The 26,732-nt window shown below is 42.7% G+C and overlaps 1 protein-coding gene across 9 annotated transcripts in view; it reads right to left on the bottom strand.

Moving 5' to 3' along the window:
* Positions 1–20,885, bottom strand: part of CDK5RAP2 (CDK5 regulatory subunit associated protein 2) — a 71,759-nt gene extending 50,874 nt beyond the window's left edge. The window contains exons 1-14 of one of the 9 annotated variants that reach the window (XM_039720140.1): positions 20,289–20,469; positions 20,100–20,161; positions 19,413–19,480; positions 15,927–16,037; positions 15,036–15,112; positions 14,177–14,297; positions 12,611–12,762; positions 11,573–11,735; positions 10,202–10,255; positions 9,675–9,794; positions 8,995–9,087; positions 7,219–7,437; positions 1,232–1,402; positions 332–505 (exon numbers count right to left, since the gene is read on the bottom strand). In XM_039720140.1, the coding sequence (XP_039576074.1) occupies positions 332–505; positions 1,232–1,402; positions 7,219–7,437; positions 8,995–9,087; positions 9,675–9,794; positions 10,202–10,255; positions 11,573–11,735; positions 12,611–12,762; positions 14,177–14,297; positions 15,036–15,112; positions 15,927–16,037; positions 19,413–19,480; positions 20,100–20,161; positions 20,289–20,341 (1,638 nt within the window). In that variant the 5' untranslated portion in view covers positions 20,342–20,469. Of the gene's footprint in view, positions 1–331; positions 506–1,231; positions 1,403–7,218; positions 7,438–8,323; positions 8,401–8,994; positions 9,088–9,674; positions 9,795–10,201; positions 10,256–11,572; positions 11,736–12,610; positions 12,763–14,176; positions 14,298–15,035; positions 15,113–15,926; positions 16,038–19,412; positions 19,481–20,099; positions 20,162–20,288 lie in introns of those variants that run through there. The other 8 variants (XM_039720135.1, XM_039720136.1, XM_039720137.1 and 5 more) reach the window with 8 other exon arrangements.
* Positions 20,886–26,732: the final 5,847 nt, after the last annotated feature.

Raw genomic sequence — 26,732 nt, forward strand, 5'->3', positions numbered from 1 at the left:
CATTTATATCCTGTGGTCACCAGCTCTGTGCAATCTTTCCCCTTATCCATCCAAAGTACACAAACTCCTCTCTGCACCTCTCTCCAGAAAGGCAGATATCCTCCCACTCAGTGAATTATGTCTGCCTTAACCACCAAAAAACCCCTATCTCTTTATGGCAGGCAAAACATCTGAAAGCAGGGAATTGAGTGATGCCATATAAATTCATCAGAGCACAAAGCATGGTGAATTACAACATATATCAGTCCACAGCTGTGAAGCCAAAGTCAAAATTCTCCTCAATTTGAAGTTCAGGTACTTACCTGCAAATGATCAGCTATGCAAAACTCACCTCCAGCTCTCTGACTATCTTGATAATTGACTGTTGAGTCTGTGCAGCACATTTCTCCTCTACTAAACCCTCATTTTTCAGTTCAAGTTCTTCATTAGCTCTTAAAAGGTTCTTGCACTTATTCTGGAGCTCCTGCAGCTCTGCATCCTTTTCTTTAACTGTTCCATCAAGTCTCTAACAAAAAAAAAAAAAAGACAGTTTTACAAAATGTAATCTAATTTGAAACTGGAAAATACAAAACCTAACAAAATTCAGAAGAATATCCAAGGCTGACCTGGAACAGGTTACTTACACACCTTGAAAAAACAGCTCAATTTAAGACACCAGAAGCAAAACCAAAAGATACACAGAAGCTTTCCCCACCTGTGCAACCTTTTCAGTGTTAAAAAATGAAGTCAAGGCTTTGTCTCCAGGTACAGAGCAACCTCCACTCCTCTCTGCATTGCTGGCTGAATACCACCACTACTTTTTTTACTCTGTGAACACTGAGCAGGGGCCTGTTACCATTCAGGCAGGAACCTTCTCATACAGGACATTTGGGGCTCCCAGAAAAGAAGATAAAATATTCCAGTATCTATTCCTCAATTTCCACTTTGTGCACAATAAACTGAAAATCATGAGCACTTCAGAGCTTTTACAACAGTGACAATCCTACATAAGTATTAGTAAAGCTTTCTTCCCCCTCTGTCCATATGCTTCACAAAACCCTAACAAGAAATCCTGTTGAATGCCACACACTCTGTAATTACAGGTCTGTTCTGCAAACACAGTATTATGAGAAGTGAAGGATTATCTTCAAAATCAACAATAACTCCAACTACAAACGTGATTTTGGAATAATTCCCCATACAAAATCAAATGATAACTTTCCCTTTTTCATTTCAGAGTAAGTCTACCTACCTCAAGCAGCAGATCCTTGTGATTGACACTGTCTGTCAGCTGCCTTATAACAAGTTCTTGGCTCTGCAGCTTCTGATTGCTTTCACTCAAAAGAATATTGTAATGGTGTTCAACTGCTTTTTCTTTCTCAGACATTTCACCATGTAATTTCTCTAGTTGATTTCTTAGGTCCTACAAAAAAAATGAAACTGAATATGCAGCAAATCAACTTTAAAGAAAGTTTAAGACTAACAACCCACACTATCACTGAAGAATGTACTGAAGCCACTTTCTCTTGGCATCAATGAATATAATTAAAGAAAAAACAACTTTCAGATAAGATGTCAGTATTTTCTTCCATAAATCTAAGTTGTTGTTTAAATGCTTTTCATACAGAATGGCTGGTCTCCAAGGCTGTTGGGAATATTATGCACATAGATGTTGTCAGAATGAACATTCACTTCTGAGTCAATTTACTCCCTGGCTAGAAATAGGAGAAAATTGCTTACAGGTGATTCAGTTTGTCATTTGCCTTTTTTCTCATCACACCATGAAAATTGTTGCACACTGGTTACTTTGGCATCAAACAAAAGGTCAGAAATGTTAAAACTTTTTTCTTTTGACAAGAACAGAAACTTCAAATGACCAACCAGGTCAAGCTCAAGATCAGAAGGGATGAACAGAACTTGATCTTGACTCTGGCTCAGTTAATTACTTCCTGCAGCTCCAAGATTAGCTGCATTTCCTTCACATCTTAGATTCCCAGCAGAGAACTGTGGACACTCTGCTCCTAAACCACAAGAACAATCTCTTTCAACAGCTTCTACACAGCAGCAAGTCCCAAGGACCCCAAGATCTGTTAGGACCAACAGGAAATGCTGCAATGGAAGAGCAGCAGCTCCTGGGCTGCACCAACCACAATCCCAGCCCTCCTCTGCAGCCCCACAGATCTGTCCCACTCCAGCTGAAAATCCACCCCTGAAAGCACAGCAAGTTTCAATGTCTGGCCACCTGACAAAGACTTGGGTCCCAAGAAGTAACATCAAACAATTCCTATTCCTTACATTCTGCTAGGCACCAGGACAATCACTACATCTATGTGAATGTATGAGATTATTAGCATGGAATTTTTAGTCAGCTCATAGTTAGAGGGGAAAATATCTAAGAGCACAGGGCAGTAGGAAGATTTCCAACGTGGCTTCTCTGTCCTTCCACCTTCTCTCCCACCACCAATGTTTTGAGTCACTTCCAACATTTTTGCTGGTTGATTGGGAAGTTTAAACACTGTCAGCTGAAGGAGGAAATGCTTGCACAGACACCAGCCTCATTTTATAAACTTTTCCTCTGCCTCTACTGCACAGATTGTGTGGAAGGAAGAGAGGTAGAAACTTGTAACAAAGGAGCTGTACACAGCAATCCATGGGGTTTCAAAGGCTGGCCACCTGACAAAGCCTTGGGTCCCAAGAAGTAACATCAAGCAAATCCTATTCCTTACATTCTGCTAGGCACCAGGACAATCACTACATCTATGTGAATGTATGAGATTATTAGCATGGAATTTTTAGTCAGCTCATAGTTAGAGGGGAAAATATCTAAGAGCACAGGGCAGTAGGAAGATTTCCAACGTGGCTTCTCTGTCCTTCCACCTTCTCTCCCACCACCAATGTTTTGAGTCACTTCCAACATTTTTGCTGGTTGATTGGGAAGTTTAAACACTGTCAGCTGAAGGAGGAAATGCTTGCACAGACACCAGCCTCATTTTATAAACTTTTCCTCTGCCTCTACTGCACAGATTGTGTGGAAGGAAGAGAGGTAGAAACTTGTAACAAAGGAGCTGTTACCTAAAATTAAACAATTAAAACTTGCAAGAGACTTTATAGTATCTAAACTTCTGTTCAGACCCAAAGAACCAGGTAACACAGCCTACATCTTCAAATAAATGTTTGCTATTTATTCCCCAAAAGGGCCCATTTGTGAAGTACCATGAGCCCTTTAAATAGTTTGCACATATGGTAGTCACTTATAAACTTTATTTTTATCTCCGCTGGGATTTAAAATTTAATAGTTGTTTCTTATTCTAAGTCCAAAGAAATAGCACTAGTGACATTTTAATTGTAGTCTCTTTACAAACTGTTTTATGTCCTTTTCTTGACTTAATTACCTTGCTTCATGCAGGTTCACATCAAATCCTTAACATCACTTTATTACTTCAGTGTTTTATTTCTGTTTATTTTGCACATTAAATGCAAAATGTCATTTACAAAGCCTTTTGGTTTACTTTCTTCATTTTAACTTCATCTCCAGGATTCAGCTAAGAAACACCTAACAGCTCCCAAAACCCCCTCAAATGTTATTCAAAGAACGATTACACCCTGACCCTTAGTTCTACAAACTGATTTTTTTTCAGGAGCAAAAGAACCACTTGCTTGACTAAGAAAACTGAAGAACAGCAGAATCAGGTCCAAGTTTTGTCTAGATACCCAAACTCCCCAATATGTTCCTGTTTTTCCCTCACTGCTGCCTATAAATACAAACTGCAGTGGGAAGCAGTGCAAGCTCTGATCATTGCAAAGTCTTTTGGCTCCAAGTTGTGGAGCTCTTCGAGTGGGTCACGTTAAACCTATTCCCACACAGCACTGGAATTGGAAGCAAAGGTTCAAGAGCAGTGTTATCACATTTCCTGTGCTGCAAAGGTCACTCCTTGGCTTTTTGAAATGTCATTTTTATACTATCACATTACTGAGAGGCTTTAACTGACACATCACCTGGAATTAAACTTCAGGGGACTTCTCCTCTGGCCTGCAAGTTCAAGTGACCAACTCTGTGGCTCTTAGTAAAAACCATAAGCAGGTTGAAGACGACAAACATGCAGAGTTAGAAAGATGCTGCTGCAACAACTGTACTCATCTCAGTACCTGTTATCTCAGTCCTGGTGCACAGCACCTGTCAGGTGCAGAAACCAGGTTTCTGCCTTAAAACAGCAGAACTCTGTAATGGTCAGGTTCATGGGAAGAGCTGGACTGACAAGGGATGCAATTGTGGAAAAAGTAGAACAGCCTGGGTGAGATTTGCAATTTGCACATAACTTTGCCTCTACTATTTCTGCCCCCAGAACTCTCTAAATCCTTCCCAAGGCAAGCTAAAGGTGAAACTGAAAATTACCTTCTTTGCATGAGCTGGAATGCTATAACACACCAAACTATCCATCACTGTAGCAGTTGCTTGAACTCATTGACCACTCAAATTGTCTGGGAGAAAATCTATTGGTTTCTATACATTGACTTGCAAGGGTAATATAGTACCTACAGCTCTCAGAGCATAAACTTTGCAATTCTCTCTGCCAACCTTTTCCCCAAGAGACTTTCCTATGATTAATGATAGCTGAACTAAGAAAAATGAATGTGAAACACTCTAATATAGAAGACTGGAGCAGATGCCTCCCCCTCCTTGTCAGATGAAAACCAGTTTGGTGAATAATTAAGTTGTGAAGCTCCAAAACCTTCCTCTCAGGCTAAACTACAGCTAGGAAGACTAAATAATAAATTCTGCCTAATGAGTTATTATGCATTTCCCTAACCAACTGATCAAATATGAATATCTAGTAAATACACTTTAACTGTCTACATTTAGGCCTGGAGAGAGAATGGATATGTGAAGTGTTTAGTCATGTAAATTTGAACAAAACTCTCAAGGAAGAAGCATTCCATCCCTGCTACAAGCACAGTACCATAACAGCCATGAGCAACATCTAAGGGACGAGATGTTTATTCCTCACCAACAGTGTGCAAAAATAAGTCCAAAGTTTCTTGTTCCAAAGAGCTTTAAGCGATGTTTAACAGCAGCTTGATAGTGATGCTTAAAAAACAGCTTTTGGAAAGCACAGAACAGAAAGAGCTTTGAAAGCTCTTTTAGACACCTTTCAAAGCTGCCCACACTAAGGCAGGAACATGGTTCAAGAACATCTAAACCCATTAATCCAGGAAACTCCTAAAATTGGACCAAGTCTGTGATCTGGATGATCAGCTCATGTGTAACAATCGTATTTGATTCAGTTTCACCTTCTTCCCTTCCAGGACAGTAATGCCCAATTCATGTCCAGACACACTGGGTTTACAGCAGGTCCAGAAATACATTTTAGGGGGGTTGTTTGTTGGGGTGTTTGGGTTTTTTAATAATATGTGCAAAAATTAGCCTTACCCCAATTACAGTACATGGAAAGTCACTGCAAATTTCCCTGTGAATGAGTGAAGAGCTAGGGCAGCAGTTCATTACAGAGATTGAGGGCATTTTCTACAGTTTATACACTTTTTTTGCTAACTTTATTTCAACAAAATAGAAACACTGATGAATAGGCATCTTGGAGCATAAATAGAACTGAGTTTTTAAGGCTGTCTCATAAAAAGTTTGCAGCAGATCACCAAAGCAGTCTCCTATTTGTCAAAGAGCAAAATCTCACAGCATATTGTTTAACTCCCACATATCTACTACTTAATGGGCAACACTTCACAGGCAATGTGGTTCTATCCAATGTACTTGCAGCTCTGAAATTGAAGCAGCTGTTCTGCAAGGAGTAGGAAATAGGTTAGGGATATAATTTTTATAAGACTGCTCATCTTTTGGCAGGAATGCTTTTCCCCAAGGAACTCATCATTTACATGAAAAACTTGGACATAATGGAGTCAAACAGGGCTTCTGTAATCCAGCTAACTTCAAATCCCCTGGCAACTCCCTCCTCACTCCTATTTTTCCTGTACAGTTATATTCTAGCTGAGCTGAAAGATGAAAAAAAAATCTGAATAGAGAAGACAGTTAAATATAAAATACTTCAAATCAATAAATGTTCTTTGTGGCTGTTTTACTGACAGCAGCGATCTGTTCTCGCTCTCCTTAACCTCAACGCCCCAAAGAAATCTCAAAGCACACCAAAGATAGAGATTTTGTGATGGCAGCCAAACCACAGTTGACAATCAAACAAAAATGCGTTAAATTGGGAGTAGGAGGGGGAGAGGAACTTAATTTTTTTGTAGGTTAAGAGACCCCTCTGCTGGTGTTATGGAATAGTGCAGGAGCAGCAATTTCCACATCTCCCTGCTTTATTAAGGTCCTTATTTAATAATGGAACCAAAACATCTAGTGAATAAAGACAGGCTCATTAAATCTTTTATGTAATTTAATATAGCAGGAGACTAATCCCTAACTGAGGAGGATCAGTCTCTGGATGTAAGCAGGACTCTGCTCATTATGCAAATGCAGCCCTCCTGGAAGCAATGGTGAGAAGACTTTAACAAAATCCACATGACAAAGCATTCAGGTGAGAAGTGTTTTGTGTCAAAGCCTCAGCAGAAGGTGCATCCTTTTTTCAAATTAAGAAAAGGAGAAACTTGGTTATTCACTTTGTAGCATCAGCTGTGAGTGCTGGGAGTAGGAGAGCTCATCTGAATGTCCACAGCAAGGTAAAACCCTCAAGAGAATATGAAGCAGCAGAATTAATGAACAGCACCTCATTTTTATGTTAAACTGTGATCAATTAATCCTGTGCTTTGGGTCTTTTACAAGCAGAAGTTATTTAATATACAGGCTTTACAGTGACCCTGCTAGGAGAGCAGAGAGCAGGCTGAGGTTTGGCTCCAGGTCACAATTAGAAGAAAGTTTAAGTAGTGAAATTTAAGATAATCTATAGACATGCAACAAGAAAAACATGGCAGAAATGTAAAAAAACATCATCCTGATGTTCAGATTCTCCCATCAGAAAAACTGGATCAACAGTAACCATTCACCACTTTTAAAGGTTAATGGTTTTTTTCTAGGACCTATCAAAATTATATTTATAATATTATTCTGTGCAGATTATGTGCCAGAATTTTCCTCAATCTTCACACACAGCATTAGGCAGCATTTCCTTCCCAAAAGTTATTCAAATTAAAAACCTAATTTTGTTAGAAAAGGACCTGCTAAAGCACTGAATGATTTCTAGACTTTAGGAAATAAAGCAAAAATATGATAATAACATTAATGGTTTTGTCACTTCTGCTCTTCTGCAGCTGTGCTTCATCCAGCTCCTTCTCCATTTTCTCTCTTTCCAAATTGAGATCACTCAGCTCCTGCCCAGTGACTTTAATTATCCTCTGCAGCCTGCGGTTCTCAGCGTCCTTTGTGAGGTTCTCGGAGCGCAGCTCTGCCAGCAGGGTCTCCTTCTCCATCAGCAGAGCCTGATAATCTGCAGCACCCTGGAACACACAACAGCATTCAGGCTCCACAAGGGGGTTTGTGGGAGTCTTTACCCCCATTGCATCCCACAAGCCTGCCCCTCTTCCAAGTGTATCAGAATTGGGAACAGTGAAACAGTGAAATGACCCAACAAGGAAAGTGTAACACTGAAAACTTCCTCTAGTGATGTAACAAAACTTTCCAGGACATCCATTGCAGGCTGAGATGACAAAGAATGAGACAAAGGTTGACATGCAAAGGAGTCCACAGTGCAGACAAGGTCATGGCAGTATTATTGATTCACAGAGCTTCAATTACATCAAACTATTTCTGGAGTAGAGCCCAATTTCAATCTGGACTAGCCCAGGAAGTTACTGAGTCTTCCATGGAATCACGGAATTAAGGTTGGAAAAGACCTTTAAGATGGAGTCCAGCTGCCAACCCAGCACCAGCACAGTGTTCACCACCAACCCACATCCTCAATGCCACAGCTGCAGTGCAGGCTGAGGAAGTCTGAGATGACAAAGAATGAGACAAAGGTTGACATGCAAAGGAGTCCACAGTGCAGACAAGGTCATGGCAGTACTATTGATTCACAGAGCTTCAATTACATCAAACTATTTCTGGAGTAGAGCCCAATTTCAATCTGGACTAGCCCAGGAAGTTACTGAGTCTTTCATGGAATCACGGAATTAAGGTTGGAAAAGACCTTTAAGATGGAGTCCAGCTGCCAACCCAGCACCAGCACAGTGTTCACCACCAACCCACATCCTCAATGCCACAGCTGCACATTTTGGGATGGTGACTGAACCCTTCCCCTTGGCACAGATTTATTTTGTGTTCCACCACACTGCTGCAACTGGCCCTGGAGTCAGAGCAGAGGGCTCTGCAGCACCTTTTACTCACAGAGAGCTGCCCTCAGCCCAGGGCTGGAGCTAAGGAACAGAGTGCTGAGGAGCAGGACTCACTCTGCAGCGTGGGCTCTGTGGACAGCAGGGATCAGTTGCACACTTTAAACTCAGAACTTTTTTAAAAAGTCCCTTTCCTCCTTCTCACACAGGAAAAAAAAGCATTACTAAATCACATTTGCACAAATAACATTCCAGTATTTTATAAATAGTGGTTTCACATTTATTGTATAAATAAATCCAAGCAGGTGTCTCAAACCCAGTTCAACTCTGCTAATAGGAAGCCTCTGCTGGCACCATACTTTTGGGGGAAAAAACCTCAAGATTGATACAAGATAACCTCAGCTCCCCAGATATTTGTGTCTTTATTTTCAGCTTATTCTGATATTACACGTTTCTCCCTTAAAGATTCACAGTTGGTTTAGATGTTAAAAAAACCCAAAAAACAAGAAGGAGAAACAAGGTAAGTTATTTTAACATTCTGTTGCTCAAAAAATTTTATTTAGGATTTTTTTTTCAAAGTAATAAAAATTAAGAATTTTAAAACAACATTTTAAATTGATTTCCATTCCTCTGCTTTCGAAGATAGTAAGCACTGCCTGCTGTGTGGAATTACAGAGAAGGGAGAAGCAGGAATGGGGGAAATCACAACAAATTGCTTGTTCTTACCTTGAATTTTTGGACATGTGCCTTGTGAGTTGCCTCTCTTGCCTTAGCCAGTGAAGCATTTAACTCCTCAATTTCAGAAGCCAGCTCCTCATTCTTTAAATAAAGTGAAATGAATACTATGTAGGAAGAGTTATTTCCAAAGGATGGCAATGCAGTAACTTCTACCCCATCTCATTAAACATTCATCCAGCTACACAAAACACTTACAAGAACACCAAATACATCATAGTAAATCTTATATAAAGAAATTTTTGCTCTTACATACTCACTAGACTGCCTATCACTCAAGTGAAGTATTTCCCACTCTTCTACACAATCTGAATTTCAGCTGATGTTGACCTCTCTCATTTTAGCTGCCTTTGGCAGCTCCACTTACTCAACAACATAAAATACCCCTCGTATCTTCTAAGTGGTGCTCAGAGCTGATAAAAATCAGTATGCAGCTGAAAACATTTTTCTTTCAAGCTCTTAAGGGAGGAAGATACTTAACTGATACTTTCTCCTCTCTCCACCAGTCCAAGAGCCCAAATTGCAGACAAGCAGAACTGCTTGGAGAGGTGACAGCAGTGACAGGGACCCACTCAAAGCCTCCTCATGGTTACAGGGAGATCAGACTCTGCCACACACACACCCCACTCCGTGGTACCTCAACAAACCAGCAAGATCACAATGACCCTCACCTCTTTTTCCTTTGCTTTTAAGGCAACAGTTAGTCCTTGGATAGTTTTATCCCTTTTCAAACCATTCTTCTTTTCAACAGCAAGCTCATTTTCTCTCTCTTGTAGCTCTTCTTGCAGTGACTAAATTAGATTATGTGAAAGTTGCATTAACTTCCCACTAAGAGATACTGTAACTGCACATTAATAAGTACACTCCCTCAGAGTTCTTGGAGCTTATTACTCAGATTACCAACATAAAATACAGTCCCCAAAATGAGAGGCAGCATCTTAAAGAAATGCCTGGAATATTGTATAAGAAGGGAGCAGGCTACAAGCATCAGCTTCAATATTTGATGAGTGTGTCTATCAGCTTTACTGAAAATTGCTTCAAAAAACAGGAGGGGTCTTCTTCAGATAAAAGAGATTTTAACAGAGGACCTGCTCTGCTTCCCCTGGAGTCAAGGCCTCTGTGCCTATGAAAAGATAACAGAGGGAGCCCCACACACACTGTAAGGGGTCAAGGAAACAGAAGCAAAACTGGAACTTACCTGAATTTTTTTTTCAAAGGAACTTCTCTCATTTTTAAGCTCCATTCTAAGAGCCTATAAGAACAAAACAGTTGTTATGGCTACTTTCATTCATTCTTAACACAAATACCCTTATTAAGCATTAAAGTGAAGCAAAATGAGCTTAAAAACCCTGGGCATAAAATAAGCCAGTCAAAACTAAGAAGAAAAAAAAAGAAAATAGAACAAAAACCATCAAAACATGTTCTTCCATGCATGAGACAGAACAACAGCACTTGCTGAGTTAATAGAGGTGCACTTTTATGTGACATTTATCTTTGTCAGCAAGAAGCTTTTATCAAGAGAGATTTTAATTAGCACTTTTCCCTGGGGAGGTTACAGAATTATTTGTTTTAAAAAAGTAATCATATATAAAACCAGAGTTCTGCAAAGGTAGTCATCAGATTTTTTTTCTCCAATACTGCCCCCAAATGATCACATGCATTCTGCTCACCTGCAGTGAAATGATTAAAGATGATGCTGTTTTCACCTTGACACACAAATACTCTTGTGAAACCAGGGGTTTTTTTTCCTGGCACAGACTGATTTAATTGCAAGACTACCCAGAAGTGAAAACTTTTACTACCTCTAATCAACCCAATCATAAAAGATTTTTGACATCGACAGCAAAGTGTGCATGTACTGAGCTGAGCAACATTAAGTTCCAAAACAAAAGGGAAGAAAATTTCTCAGATGCCTGACAGCCTCCATAATTAACTTTCTTAATTCTGCCAGCTTTAATTTTGTCTTTGAATAACCAATAGGAAAAAAAATGAAGACACCAAGCCCTAGGACTTGTTTCTACATTCCAGCTTTCAGGAGCTTTGTCTTCCTATTTAGGAGCCAAGTGAAATAAAAGACTGATTCTTGTACCTTTTGTAACTTAAAGGGTAAACCTTTAAACCTGCACTTTATTTCATGAGTATTTTTTATGCCTACCTCCCTTACCACAGCTTTTTTTTTCAGCCCATAACAGCAGAGACACTTCCCAAGAACAAATTCTCAAGTCACATTCTTAACTTTTATAGCAGTTATGTCATCCAGTGAGGGATCTATTAACATCTAGGATTTTTCTAACATATATCTCTGTAAAGCCACTGCACTCTATCTACTCCACAGGCATCAAGTCAGTAGGAAACACAACCTCTCACTGAGGGAATGGATAAATAAGGATGAATATTTCCCACCAAGCCACAGCATAATCCATGAATGGTAAGGAACTGGAGAATGGAGGAGGAAATAATATTTTTAAAAGTTGGCTGATGTTACTCATATAGTGTCATGCATAAAACCTTTAAAATCCTACCCCCCCACGAGATTTATAACATATAATTCATCAGGCAGTTTCCTCACCTCTATCTCACTATCCTTTTCAAGCCTCAAGGCAATGGTAAGTTCTCTGATTTTTTCTGCTGGCAAGTTCCCATCAGAACATCCACTCTGAGACTTTTCCTTCTCAAGGTGTTGAATTAGAGCTTCTTTATTTTTCAGTGACATATTCAGTTGCTCTATAAGTCTAAAATTACAAGATTTTAAGTATTAATCTTGCACCATCTACCACCAATTCTCCAGTCATTGCAGTGAATCTTGCATATAACTCTCAGTGAAGACTCAAGACAATACCTGCAGAACTTAAGGATTTTCATAACCCTGGAAAACTGAAAATGGGCTGTAACTTTAACATAAGCAAACAGGGTTGAGCTATCTGCAAAGTGCTCATTCTTATTTTCCTCCAATACCACTTCAAATACCAACAGTTCAGTTTCAATATTTTACTTACATTGTCCTTTACAGCACACACAAAAACATTAATAATCTATTTCCTTTCTTAGCCCACACACCACATCCTCATGTGCCTTCAGCGTCTCTTGAGTAGTCAGTTTCATCTAAATTTGTATATAAGTGGTTCTCATTTCACAAAAAGAAAAAAAAAACATAGTAAAAACAAGTCAGGTCAGTGCTGTTGTCTTCTGTCAATACACATCTTCACACTCCCAGTATTCCAAAAACAAGAATGATGTTTTCTGGCAGACCTGAGTCTTGCACATGAAAACTTTGCAGCAAAAGATGCCATCACTGATTCCCCATGTTTTGTATCCTGGATTGTATTTCCAACAGTGTTTCTTTTCCCATTAAATTTACCAACCTGACCTATGAGCTTATGTTTCACACATCCTGGCCCTTTCAGGCTTTCAGGGAACTTTTAAAGATGACTTTGCTCCACAAAGCACTAAACTGGTTGCTGTGTTGCCATTCACTCCATGGGTGGCCAGTAACTCTCCTGTCCCAAGGGCAGGACCAAACTAATCAAACCCAAAGCTCTGCTGACTCTTCACACTTTAGCAATAAAGAATTCCAGCAGTCAGAAACATTACTGGCAACACTTCTGACCTGTCCTTCTCAGCTTCTGTAACCTTGTCCACATCCTTGGCAGGGGCATTGATAATTGAAGCAAGTTTCTGCTCAGCAGCAGTTCTCAGAGCTTTCTCCTTCTCTGTCATAGCAAGGGCTTTTCCCACCTCTTCTTGGGCAGCTTTAAGATTCTGAAATTAAAACATACAATCCTGATGCCTCTAAGAACTAAATGCTCATGAATTTTTTCACATACTGAAGTTTCGTCTACCCAACATATGTCAGGATGTTTAATTTAGGAACTTTTACCAAGTATTTCAAGTTCTTTGTAAATGCTTCTGAACTCTGTGTCTGCATTTTCAAGATTAATCCACTTTCTGTGGTATAGAAAGGAAAATGTGTTTCAAAGAAATAAAAAATACCCTAACTGATAGCAGAACAAGAAACAAAAGTGTCCCTATGCCATGGTTTTAGATTTAGCAATTATAAAATGGTTTTGTCACACTGTCCTCCCACTATCATAATAAATAGCTACACTTAAATGAAAGAGGTTAAAGAAGGGCTTTTTTGTTCAATAAAATTAATATTCCCAAGCTCGCTGTAGCTAATTGGAACTCTTTCCAACATCATTTATAATATTGTGCAGGAATTGATAAAGTATGAACCAGACATTTTTCTCTTGAACAGCAAAAGAAATGGAGATAACAGCCAGAGATTTCAGTCAACTTCCTCTGGGTGACATAACTCACAGATATGGAAAACACCAAAAACAAGACACACAAAACAACTTGGCAGATACTACATCAAATTTGATTCAGATCTTCATTTTCACACTGCAAGCTTCCCTGCTGTGCTCACCCAATGTAGTTTCCTATGAAATAAAAGCCTCCTTGTAGCCCAACAAGCCAATCCCCTCCTTGCCTTCACATCTAAACTAAAAAGCATCTCTTTGGGGGAGGGAGAGGAAAAGCTCCTTCACCAGTGAACTTCCCCACTCAACCCCTCTCCTGAAAAGCTGTTTTGCCAACATTTACCTGTCAATCAAGAACTCTGAAGGAAATTAATCTTTGTTAGCACTCCTAGGTCTATATAATTACATGGTGCTGTGTAAACCTGTGACTAAAACCACACTGCAGTGTTTGAATTCATAAGCAGAATAAAATTAATGTCAGAGGCCAACAATATCTTTGGGCTACAGAGAATACCCCATCCCCATGAGATCAGGAAATCTGCTCTTCAGCCTATCAGATCTGGAAAACACCAGCCTGACTGCCTGATCTGGGACAGAGGAAGCACTTTAAGAACTTCTCTACCAATTCAACAGCACAAAGAATGCTTTCAGAAATCCCAGCTCCACTAAAATGAATAAGTGGTCATGCAAATTCCTCCTTCTTCCTCCCTAAAGTCCCTTGACTTTACACTACAATTCCTCTGTAAAGTAACCAGAACTCAGCAATAAATACAGGGATAAACTGCCTCAAGCACACATAGTAAGAAATAAAAAAACATATTATGAAAACATAGGTTGAGCACAGTATCAGTTCTCAGACAACTGTACAAAGACAACAGTGATTCCTTATTATTCCTTCAGCTGTGGTCACTCACCTCTTCCAGAACGTTTATTCTGCCTGTCAGCATTTCCTCCATCTCCTGCATCCTCTTCTGTGCCTCCTTCCCATGCTGCACTTCAGCATCACCACCCTGGGCCAAGCTCTCAACTGCCTTACTGAAAGAAATAACACAGACATAAATCCCAGTGCATATCAATGTGGAACACATTTCAGGTGCCAGTGGCTGATGGATCATGCTCAAGCATCTTCCACCTTCTCTGTACCTACTTATCACTTTAAGGTTCAATACAAACATCTACAGACTACGCAGCAATTTGGGTGCTCTCTGTTAGTTCCACATAAAAGCCTTGGCACAGTGGATAAAGAAGCATTTTAGGGTATGATGAAAAAGTGAAATATTTCCTTTCTATTTCTAAAGCTTCCAAATACACTATAAAGCCTTCAGCAGAGCTGCGTTTTGCACAGCAAGCAGCACTGGAATACACTGAAGACATGGAGATCTCTCCATTTACCTTTTCAGTATTTGTTAACACCTTGGGAGAAAAGAACAGGTAGTGTCTCCTTGCTCAACACCAGATGACCACTTGCTCATGACTGCCAACTAAATTTTTCTTTCTAGCATGACCTCGTGCAAGATTCCCTTCAAAGCACAGCAACACCCTTTGAGCAACCTGGACAGATAAACAAAATCCATCTGCTCCTCAGGAAAACAAAGAAAATTCCACTGCAATTGAGGCCCATAGGGCAATCAACAGCTGCCAGCCTTGATTAGTTTTGAACCAGACATTTCTACATAAGTGCCCTTTAGATCCTCCAATACCTAAAGCATTAGGGAAAAACCACATAGAAACAGATCCTAAGTAATGGACATCAAGAAATAAACTGGTGCTTACTAGGCCTTGATGAGCAGCTTCTCCCTCTCCTGCAGTTCACGCTTCAGACTTTCTATCTCAACTTTCAGCTCAATGTTCTGTGACAAAAGAATGAAAATGTCTGGAAAGAACTGGAAGATCACCCATCCCAAAAGTCAGTGGCAGTGTGTAGATTACTTTTTGCTTGGACCAGCAAATACAAAGGATGATTGGGATAAGAATAGACATCTAGCTGTTAAAAGACATATTTTGCAAGGTTCAAGCCTTGCAGAAATATCAATAGCATTAAGGACCATTGCACTCAAGCAATAGAAATCCCCTGCACACACATTTAACTGTTCTAATAGGGAGTACTGCACTTCAGTATGGGAATTTCTAGGGTTTCAAAGCATATTTTTTCTTTAAGTACAGGATATATTATTTTCTTTTCAAAACCTGCTTTTATCAACTACAGAGGTTTTTAGTAATTTTAGATTTTATTTTTTTTTATAGCTTGAGGAAACCTCTTATGATGCAATTGTACAAAACTCCTTGGCCAGGAAGCTGACAAAAAACATTTCAACACATCAGCAATTACAAAAAAATCACCAGTGGAGAAGACCAGGCAGCAATATTCAGCTGCAACTGTGATCTACCCAAACAACAATTCATGTTCTTAACTACTGAAATATGCATCAAGAGAGACTCAAGTTTCCATCCCATTATGGAAAACAGACCTGAGGAAGGCACCTGTTCAGGTCACTTAAATTTAAGTTATTACTGAAAAGGATAAGGTCAGAATAAAATAATCACACCAAAATTTCCGATAACAGAAAAAGACTTAAAAGTCAAATGAAACAGACAAAAGCAAACAAAATAAAACAAACTCTTCAAAAAGAGACACAGTTGCAGGAAATGTTTCTAAATGCCTACGATTTTGTAGATTTCTTCAGTGGGACCATCAAACTTCTGCTGCATTCGCTCCTCCAGAAAATAAATACGAAGTTTCAGGTTGAAGTTTTCTTTTTTCAGATCAGTGATTTGCTGCGAAAGAAGAAAGATAATGAGAAAAAGGGGGAAAAGGAAAAATCCTAACCTCCAACAGTTTTGCTTTCACCAGTGCACGACCAGAATTCCACTGACACAGTTAAACTCACTCATACATGTGGGTGACACACATGTATGTCCAATTATGAAGGAGTTAATTAAACATATAATAGCCTTGTGCCCTTTGAACTATTCCCTAAAGTATCAAAATACTGACTGACTTGACACAATAATTCAGGAGAGATTTTTGAATCTAACAACATTAAGTAATTCTTCTAAATGATAGAACTTGAACAAAATACAAGATTAATACAATTTTCATGTTGAAACAGAAATATCTTCTAAGCAAAAGCCTCGGAAGGCAATTTCATTAACAGGACCCAGGTAACTTTATTCATAGCAAGAAAAGCCACAAGCACACAAGTGAGCCCAAACAAACACCAGTAAAACCTTTATCCCATCCCATAATTCATAGTGCAATTCTTTGGGGAAAAATTGCTTATCACTTTTAGCCTTCCTTGTAGAAGCATAACTTAGTTGATGGTTTCATTAAAGAAAGGAGTCTCCCTCTAAATTTTTTTAAGAGATGAAGCATAAAACATTCATTCAAATAAGACTTATGTCCCCTGCCAGATGCTTTCAGCAAATGGAAATCTAATATGTTACAGAGCTACTAATAAAATATTTATGTAGGCTTTTCCAGAACACTACAGTGCTATTTGTAAAAATTATTTGCAATACAATTTCCAAAATATTTGGCTTGTGAAACCCAAGATTACTTTCTGTAACTGCACTCAGAACCTGCATCTGCAAACAACTGTTCAGTTTAATAATCCCTGCCCAGAAAGCTGCCTTGTCATTATTCACAAAAGTAAAAATCATCTGAGCAATTGAAAATCCTACATAAACTTTGTGGCTCACTCCCACAACCTGAAGCAACCTGTCAGTAAATCATTCCCAGCATCCCTGCTCATTCAGAATAAGTCCAAGTGACAAAAACACTTTGAAGTTGTACCAGCTGAACTTCTAATTAGTCTCCCTACAGTCAATATATTTGAGTCAAAAGAAAAAAATAATTTCAAAAGAATTCAGCATTTCACAACTCTTGTTACAAGTATTACAGTGGCAACAGAGATAAACCAAAGTGCTTAAGGGTAATATTTTCAAAAGGCAAATGAAACAGACTGTGCAATCATAAACCAAGGAGTGAAACAAATGTCATCTCTGATGTTCAGTGTCTTGGATGAATGTTAGAGCACACAGACAATTTATAGGTTATTGCTTAATGAAAGAAAACATGTAAAATGTGAGAAAGCTCACACTGCAAAAAGATTTTAAAAGCAACCGTCTGAACTTATGCATTTGAAGACACAGTCTTAATTCCTTTGTGCATTTTGATTTCTGTATTTAAACAAAAGGAATGAAAACCAAGACAATTATATACATACTGCACAGAATACCCCACAGTATGAACAGCATGGCAGCAAATACAAGCTCAGATTAGCTCCTTTCCAAGTCTGCATGGAGCCAGTTTTGTTCAAAAGGGATCTGTCAGCAGTGGCTGTGGTTTCACAGCACAAGTTTCCAACTATAAAGGCTGTTTTAAATTTACAGAAAAACTCTAAGAGAGTTTGGTGAGACAAGAAAGAATCCCACAAATATTATTACCCAGCTCCCTTATTTGCTACCCCATCACCCTTTCTGCTCATGAACACCATTACCCACAACAAGGTCTCCTCAGAGATGCTTTTCACTTTGCCCATGCAATCATGTTTTCTATAATAGAATGGTTACCTCCATACTGCAACAAAGTGGGGCTCCATAAATAATTCAAAAACCTGCACCTCCAACATTACCCAGCTCAGCACCTTCTCCAGGTATAAACATTAAAGGACCTTTCCTACGTGGATCCACCTTTCAGCCCACTTAAGGATCATTACATCCATCCTGCTCTCTCTGAGCTACAGGGCCAGAGCCCATTCCTTTCATTACATCCTTCTTACAGCCTGTATGAATAACAGAGTTATAGAAATAAGTTTACTGGTGTTTTATGTATATTCTTCTTCCTTCATGGCAATGGATCTTTGAGCTTCATTACACTGCTGGCATCCATGCAAGTTCTCATCCCATGGGAAGTTTTACAGCTCAGTTTAATGTGAGGGGTCTGAGCATACCAGGATTCCAGACCTGTGGGGAGGCCCCTGCTCTGCATCACACAGGACAAACAGCAACAGATTGTTCCTTCTTTCTGCAACATTTTTTTCCCTGTGACCAGGAACCCTGCAGACAGTAAACCACTAGCAAAATGTATATTCTGGACTGAGGTCTTTGGCACACATCACAGTAAGAGACTTTAAGCACATACCAATGCCAAGGCAGTGTCTGTCTACCCCAGCCAACACACAGAAACAAAAGAGAAAGGGAAACAGACACAGACTGTTAAAAACATCCTTCACCAAAGGCCTTCCAAAACAAGCTTTAAATTCTGAGCAAAGAGCAGAGCTTTCTCCTCAGGAGTCATATAAGGCCACATGAAACTGAAAGAGTTTGTAAGAACCACTCATTTCAAACACAGCATTGCCACAAAAGGTAGCAGCAGCAGTGCACAGAAACAGCAGACTCTTGACACAGCCCAAAGGCAGCAGCCACAGCCTTTATCTGTAGCAATCATCTCAGAGATTTTAGATTGTCTTCCCCTCTACAGCTTCTTCACACAACAATAAATGCCTCAAAAGTTTTACATTCTAGTTCTTAATGGGGAAGTTGTCCTGCAACACAGCCCAATCAAATCAGCATTAAGCAGACATAAACAGCTGTCTTATTCAATTTAAAAAGGCAATACAGTTAACATATTTTTAAAATCTAATGTTTTCCTTTATATTCTACTAAGTGCCAAAATACTTTTATCTCCAGAATTGTCACAATGATACTAGACTTCACAACACAAGCATTCCAAGCACACTGATACTAAAAGGCATTATACTGTAGTCAATGAATTAAAAAGCCAAATCCCACACTAACCTAAATGAAAATAAACTTGATGCTTCCCTGAAATAAATCAGCAACAGATGTGCAAACCAAGTTCTGATGTTTCTGGTGAGCTGCAGGAACTTCTGAGCAGAGGGTGCCAATTTTGTTTCACAACTTCAGCACAGCAGTTGGCTGCTCTGAACAACAAACTCCTGCCTCAGATTTTGAAAGCAACACTTAAGAAATGGAGGTTCAAAGCATGGACAGGGACATTCACCTGGTCACACCTCCAAAAGATGTGTATCCACTGAAACAAACTAAGAGTCAACACTTCAGCCAGCATGCTGGAAATATCTTGGCCATAAATCTGTCACTGAGTCTTACATTAAAAGTTCTGCTTACATTTTCATAGTCTTTCATGGTCCGAGCTCGAGCTGGTGAGACTGTGTCTTCTGCCACATCTGGTACCACTAGACATTTAAAAAGACGTAACAAGTTCAGACAGCAGAAACTCTCTAAGTAGGGTTTCAATTTGGCAAAGGTCTACACTAACCTAAACATAACAAAACCTTTAGGGAAGTGAGAGAGGCACTGCTTGGCCCTGTTTACATTACATGTCAGTATCCACATTCCATTCTGATCACGCTAAGCCGTCTATCACTTAAAACTCCCAAATTCCATCACCCGCTTAAATTATGATGTACACTGGAATCAGGCTATGTGAGGTGCGCTGTCAAGAATAAATCCTCGGAGCAGGATCTGGATGATGCACAGCGTGCAGCTTCCCTAACCCTGAGCAGAATGTGCCCTCGCTGGATATTCCGAGTATTTTAAGTACACGCCGCACAAAACCGCTGATCATCTTATATAAGGCTGAAAGCCGTGATGACCACAGGCAGCGAGCACACAGCAGTGACGGCAGCAGCTGCTGGCGCTTAAAAACTCTTAAATTACGTTAAAAAGAGCATCACTTGAAAGGTTTGGGGTTTTTTGGCGTGAGTTGGAGGTTTTTTCCGCAGGTTTGCGGACCAGCGCGAAGCACCGAGCCGGGGCAGGGATGTGCGGGCTCCGGCCGCGATCCAGCCTCACCTTGTCCGCCGGGCGGGCCGGGCTGGGGGTCCCCGCGGGAGATGTCCGGCAGCTGGAGGACGCTGGGGAAGAAGGAGGAGAGCGCTGAGAGCGCAGCGCCCGCGGGCTCGCCCCCCTGAGCCCGTCCGCGGCCGGCGGGCCCGGCCCCGCCACACGCACCCGCGCATCCCGCCCGCAGCTCCCCCGTACCTGCCCTCGAGCGCCAGCGGCAGCGTCGGGTCCTCCCCCGGCAGCGAATCCATGGATCGGCCGCGCGGCTCCCGCGGCGCCCGCCGCCTTTGTGCGCGGATTTGGCGGCTTCCCTGGAATTCAAACGCCCGCAATCGCTTCCGCCATCTTTGCGTGCAGCGCGCTGAAGCCGCCGAAGCCGCCGCGGGGCGAGCGGAGGGCGGGCACAATGGGGAGTGAATGGGGGCCGCCCTGTTTGATGAGGGCAGCGCGCCGAGCTGCGCGGGCGGCGGCCATGTTGGGTGAGGGCAGAGCGGGGCGGGTGCCGGCCGGCGCCATCTCGAGTGAGGGAAGGAGCCCGGGCTGACAGCCCGAGGGGACGGGGCGCCTGAGGTGGCACAAGGGGGAACAGGGCGATCCCCGGGCCCTGCTCCAAAAGTATCCCCGTTTGGAAGAGGCTTAGGAAGGCAGGCACCAGGCTCCGGCTCCGGCCGAGCCTGGCAGAGCCACTGGAGCTGATGTTTACCATGTTCCCCGCAGGGCAAAGCTGTCGTAGGGCTTGGCGAAAGAAATAAACACGCGTTAGTTCCACATTCTGGTCACCGCTCATCGCAACGGGCAGGGGTGCAGGCAGCTGCTGTCATCATCCGTGTAGGCGGATTTTGAATGATCTGAGAGGTTTGGGGTTTTTTGGTGGGTTTTTTTTTTTTTTTTTTTTTTTTTTTTTTACAAAAGTGTGTCGACTCTCCCACTTTTTGTGGGAGAAAATGCAACTGCACTGGACATTTCTGATAAATGCTGAACTGGATTAAATGCTGCTGTTGTGGCCCCTCCTTCACGGGGCACGGCCAGGGTAAAAACGCCGGGCACAGGTGGAGCTCCAGACCCCTCCTTGCTGTGCGTCCTTGCCTCCCTTTAATTCATTTAGAACCCGTGTGCAGGATTGAAATGCCTCCCTGCAATATTTATTTACATCCTCACAGATTCACAGAATTATTTAGGCTGGAAAAGACCTCTGAGGTATGGAATCCAACCTTTGACCAACCCCTGCCTTGTCAGCCAGCCCAGTGCGCTGAGTGCCATGTCCTGTCACTCCTTGGACACCTCCAAGGACAGTGACTCTGTCACCTCTCTAGCCGGCTCCTTCCTAATGTCTAATCACCCATTTTGTGAAGAATTTTCTTCTGATGTCCAATCTGAACCTCACTCCTACAGCTTGAAGCTGTTCCCTATTGTTCCTTAGGAGCAGAGCTGACCCCCCCGGCTGTCCCCTCCTGTCAGGAGTTGTGCAGAGCCACAAGATCCCCTCTCAGCCTCCTTTTCTCCAGGCTGAGCTCCTTTCCAGCTCCCTCTGCTTGTGCTCCAGACCCTTCCCCAGCTCCATTCCCTTCCCTGGACCTGCTCCAGTCCCTCAAGGTCTTTCTGTCACAGATTCACAGAATTATTTAGGCTGGAAAAGACCTCTGAGGTATGGAATCCAACCTTTGACCAACCCCTGCCTTGTCAGCCAGCCCAGTGCGCTGAGTGCCATGTCCTGTCACTCCTTGGACACCTCCAAGGACAGTGACTCTGTCACCTCTCTAGCCAGCCCCTTCCTAATGTCTTAACACCCATTTTGTGAAGAAATTTCTCCTGATGTCCAACCTGAACCTCACCCCTACAGCTTGAAGCTGTTCCCTATTGTTCCTTAGGAGCAGAGCTGACCCCCCCGGCTGTCCCCTCCTGTCAGGAGTTGTGCAGAGCCACAAGATCCCCTCTCAGCCTCCTTTTCTCCAGGCTGAGCTCCTTTCCAGCTCCCTCTGCTTGTGCTCCAGACCCTTCCCCAGCTCCATTCCCTTCCCTGGACCTGCTCCAGTCCCTCAAGGTCTTTCTGGTCACAAGGGACCCAGAACTGGGCACAGCACTCGAGGAGCCTCACCTGTGCTCAGCACAGGGGACAATCACTGCCCTGACCTGTGGCCACGCTATTGCTGGTACAATCCAGGAGCCATTGGCCTTCTTGCCCACCTGGGCACATGTTCAGCCACTGCCAACCAGCATTCCCAGGTCATTTTCTACTGGGCTGCCTTCCAGCCACTCTGCCCCCAGAGTGCATCGAGCATCAGGTGGTGCCTCATGCTGGGACTTGTTCTTACCATTCTCTGTAACACAAGGAAGCACAGGAGTAACCCTGTGCATTAGGTTTGGTTTCCTCTTTTGGATTTGGTTTCCTCTTTGGTACCAGCTCAGGTCAGGTTTCACTCACTTTCCTCAAGGCTGTCTCAAGGGGACTCTTACCCAGCCAGGAATTAGGCCACGGAGAAGGGCTGACCACAGGCCATGAATTCCGTGAGTTTATTATTCCCAGTTGGCCTGGTGCCCTGTGAACTCCATTTCCTCCATGTACCTGCACTGTTTAAATTGACACTCACCTGTCAAATGCCCCAGACTGGTGGGAGCAGCCGCTGCAGCTCTGGATGTGTATGGTCATGGTGGGCTTCCCATGCCTGCTTAATTCTTTCAGCTTTATGGGTACAAGTGCATGATGGAGCTGTAGCAGTCCCAAACTGCCAGAAGTGTCTGACACTACTTAGCAGAAATAAAGCTCTTAAGCCCATCTCCTGTCCAATTGGACATGCCTCATGCTTTGCATTTGGGGTCTGATGACCCCAAGGATGTTTAGTCCCTTCAACTCCCCCATGAGAGACCTCAAGAGACACTGGTCACCTTATATGACTGAAACCCTTTTGCAGTGGCCTCTGCCAAGCTGAAATTAAGTTCACAAAATCAGGTCTGCCATATGGCACCAGGATCCGATCAGCCAGGCTGAAATGTGAGTTTTCCTCCTTTACAGATCATCATAAAATGACTAAGTCCACTCACTATCATTATTGAAATGATAATACCAATTTGTTTAATCTTGTTTAAGGTTTCTGTGAGGTTTTACATATTTGATGTGGGTCTTTAAATCAGCCACAAGTAAATCACTCTGCACACACAGCATATGAGTCTGCAGAGTCACAGCCCATGTGCAACACACTGTAGTCAAAAGGAAATCAGCAGGGCCCTCCTTGTGAAGTTCATTACTTCATGAAGTGGCTGTCTGATGGACAAATATAAGGATATATAGAGATACATCCCTGTCTGTCTTTCCTGGAAGTGTTCAGGGCCAAGCTGGCTTGGAGCAACTTGGTCTAGTGGAAGGTGTCCCTGCCCATGGCAGGAGGGGAAATGAGATGATCTTTTAGGTTCTTTCCAACCCAAACCATTCTGTGGTCCTATGATTCTATGTATACACACAGGCAGGATGGAAAATTTCCCTGGGAAATTTACTGCACTGTCCCATGTTTTACGAGCTGCAGTAGCACCAGGAAGCTGCAAGGGGCAGAAGGGGCTGGGAAATGTGTTGTTTAGAAACACTTAACAACTTGCCTTCGGATAATCTGCTTAATGTTGTTTAACCTTAAATTCATTAGTAGCACATTTGGGGAGATTACACTAAAGCCTCATGCCAGGAAGCCTTGTTGGAGCTTTCCTCCTTCTCAAGGCAGCCTGAGATCCTTCCCACCTCAGGCAGAGTCCTAAAGGGAGGCTGGGAAAGGAGGGCAGTGGTGGGGCTGAGCTGAGCAGGACGGGAGCCAGCTGCTGGCTGTGCTGGCACAAGGAGGGCTGATGTCACCACCAGCTGAACACGGGTCCCCCTCACCCTCCTGTCCTCACCCCCTGCTCCGGGGACCTGGTTCAGACTCAGCACTGCCTCCTCCTCACACAGCTCACAGCAAGATTCTTCCCAAGTTAAGTCATGCACGATCCAACTGCTCTGCTAATGCAAATCAGGTCTCAATAAACTCCCTCGAATTTCAGCAGTGTGGCCCTTCCTTACACAGCTCTGGCTCAAATGCCTGAATGAACACTTAAAACCATGTGCTCGCTCAGTGTATGAAGCCTTACCTCTCCAAGTTCTTTGCTTAATAAGGGCTGAAGAGTCACACACAGCTTTCACCAAAAAAAAAGAGCCTTTAGCAGTTGTATTTGCAAACAAAATCAGTTTCCTAACTCTGCCAAGAGAGAAGGAAATGCAAGTTTTCCACGGGCCCCTCTGCAAACACTCCCAGAACTGATGCCACAGATGTGCATTTCAGAGTTTCTGTAACAAAAATGGCCTTTGAAAGACATCTGTGGTCATGAAGAAAAATCTGATACAATATCCTCATCCCATTTCCAGCTTTGCTCTGAGGGTTTCCCTGTTAGTGATTCACATCTCTGACAAAATGTGTCCATGTGAATGATACAGAAAACAGTGGGAAAACAGTCATTGCCTGTGGAGCTCCCAAACACAGCTGAGGGCTGGGATGGTTCATAGCAGACACAGGAGATCAGAGGGCTCATTTTTTAGCTGGATTTTCCGACACAGAATGTCAACTGTGCTTATGAATATCTGTGATAGAAAACATTTTTGTGCCTTGGTTCTCATCTTGAATACAGGGGCATAATGAAGGAATAATTCTCTTGGAACAAATGTTATTACTGGGATGAGATTGGATTCAATCCTTTCTGTCACTGGGAAGACTCCTGCTGAAATTCAATGAACAAAACACAAATGCAAAAATCCAAGTGGCATAGATACAAATTATATACATTTATTTTTATTCATTTTAAATAACATTCTTCTGTATAAATTCTGACATATATTCAAATCATACACTTTTTTTTCTTTTTAGAAATGCATTTGTAAGCATAGCATAAGCTTGGGAGATGCCGTATTTGGATGTAGAGTGAGACTGATGGGTTTCAGATGGGAGCAAGTACAACTTTTAAGGCCCACATTTTTCTTATTTTAATCCATTCCTGTGACACATAAAGAGCAGAGTCCTGTGGGAGCTCACTCTAAAACTTCACTCTAAAGAGAAAACTATTTTTATATCCCTTATTTAAAGGAGACTGTGCAAACTTTCTGCCACATTTATATTGCCTGTAACACTGAAGAGGATGATGCTGCACAGCAGTGGTTAACTGGCCCAGGATACCTGAAGGATGCTGGATATATCGCCTCCTCTTTCCTAAATGCCTGCTAAGTTTGCTCAGCCTGGTCCAAGGGAATTTTATCATTCCAGTGGCTGACATCTCCTGACAGCTCCCCAGGGCTAGTGCTCCTCATAGCTATTTCCAGCTACAGTGGTCCACGAGGTTGGAGATATCTCTCCTCATTAGCCCAACCACTTTTCTGCATGTCTGTTGCACTCCCAGTGCTCCCCCAAGCTGGGAGCCCTGCAGGCTGCCCCGAGCCCTGCCCCACCCCAGCTCTGTGCCCTTCATCTGCTCCTTCTGTCCCTCTGCCTTTACTGCCAGGCTGGGCTCACCCCAGCCAGGCCAGCTGGGCCCTCACCCTGCCAAGGACAGTGCCTGGAGCTGCTTTCCCACATCCACCAGCTCTGTCACACCCCCTCTGCTCTGAGCTGCTGTCCCCTGCCATGAGTGCCCTTCTCTGTGACAGCCCAGCCCCGCAGCTGGGCAGCATTCCCAGGCACAAGGTGCTACACGTGTACCTGGATGGCCACCTCAGCCCCACAAGTCACCAAGATGCCCTCCCCTGGCCTCGCTGGCTGCTCAGCTGGGCATCAAGACAGCCCTGAGAGTCCACTTCTGGTTCTCCTGCCCTTACCCACCCTCAGGACAAACCTCAGCACGTGCGGAGCCTCAGACAAGCGATGACACGCAGCATGGTGCTGGTGGCACCAGTACCTGGCACAAGCGTTTGAGCTCTGCCACCCCTCCAGGTACAACCCAGCCCAAGGTGACTGGAGACAGAACCAGCTCAGCCTCTTCCTCCCCTCCTGTGGTGCCAGGGGAACTGATAAGAGCACGAGCAATCTGATCTCACATCACCAAAGGCAAACAAGAAGCTGTTTATTCTTTCCCTGCTGAGGTATTGATCTCCTTTTATTACTGTTGCTCCTGTGTGCCCAGGCCTGGGTGGCAGGAGGTGTCATTCTGCCATTTGACAAGCACGGTGCCAGTGCCACATCCTCACTGTGCTCCCTGTTCAGGAACATCCTGTGCCTTCCAAATCTGGGCAGCCAGGTCCCCCCTGTCCAACCAAGCTTCCCATCACATTTCCAGGCTGTCTCCATCCCTTCATCCAGCTGTGCAATCCATAGGCAGCAGCTGTCCCACCCTGCAGGGCATCCTGACTCCTCCTCCTCCCAAACACAAAGCCTTTGGATTACTTTGGAGGTCAGAAGCAGCCCAGGTGCCAACACCTCCTGTGCTGTGGCAGGCAGGGACCAGGAGGGCTCAGCACCTGAGCCCACGCTCTGCTTGAGCAGATGGTCCCTACTTCTACAGAGAGACAAAATCCAAGCCTGTTCCTGTTACAAAGCAGCCCACAGCAAATTTAAGGAAGAGGTGTTTTGTGGCAGAGATTAAAAAATCTGCTAAAGTATTTTAGAAACATTAAAGTGAACAACCTGTCCTTTGATTTGCTTG

Source organism: Passer montanus, unplaced genomic scaffold (genome assembly GCF_014805655.1).
Source record: "Passer montanus isolate IOZ18808 unplaced genomic scaffold, ASM1480565v1 scaffold43, whole genome shotgun sequence".
NCBI lineage: Eukaryota > Metazoa > Chordata > Aves > Passeriformes > Passeridae > Passer > Passer montanus.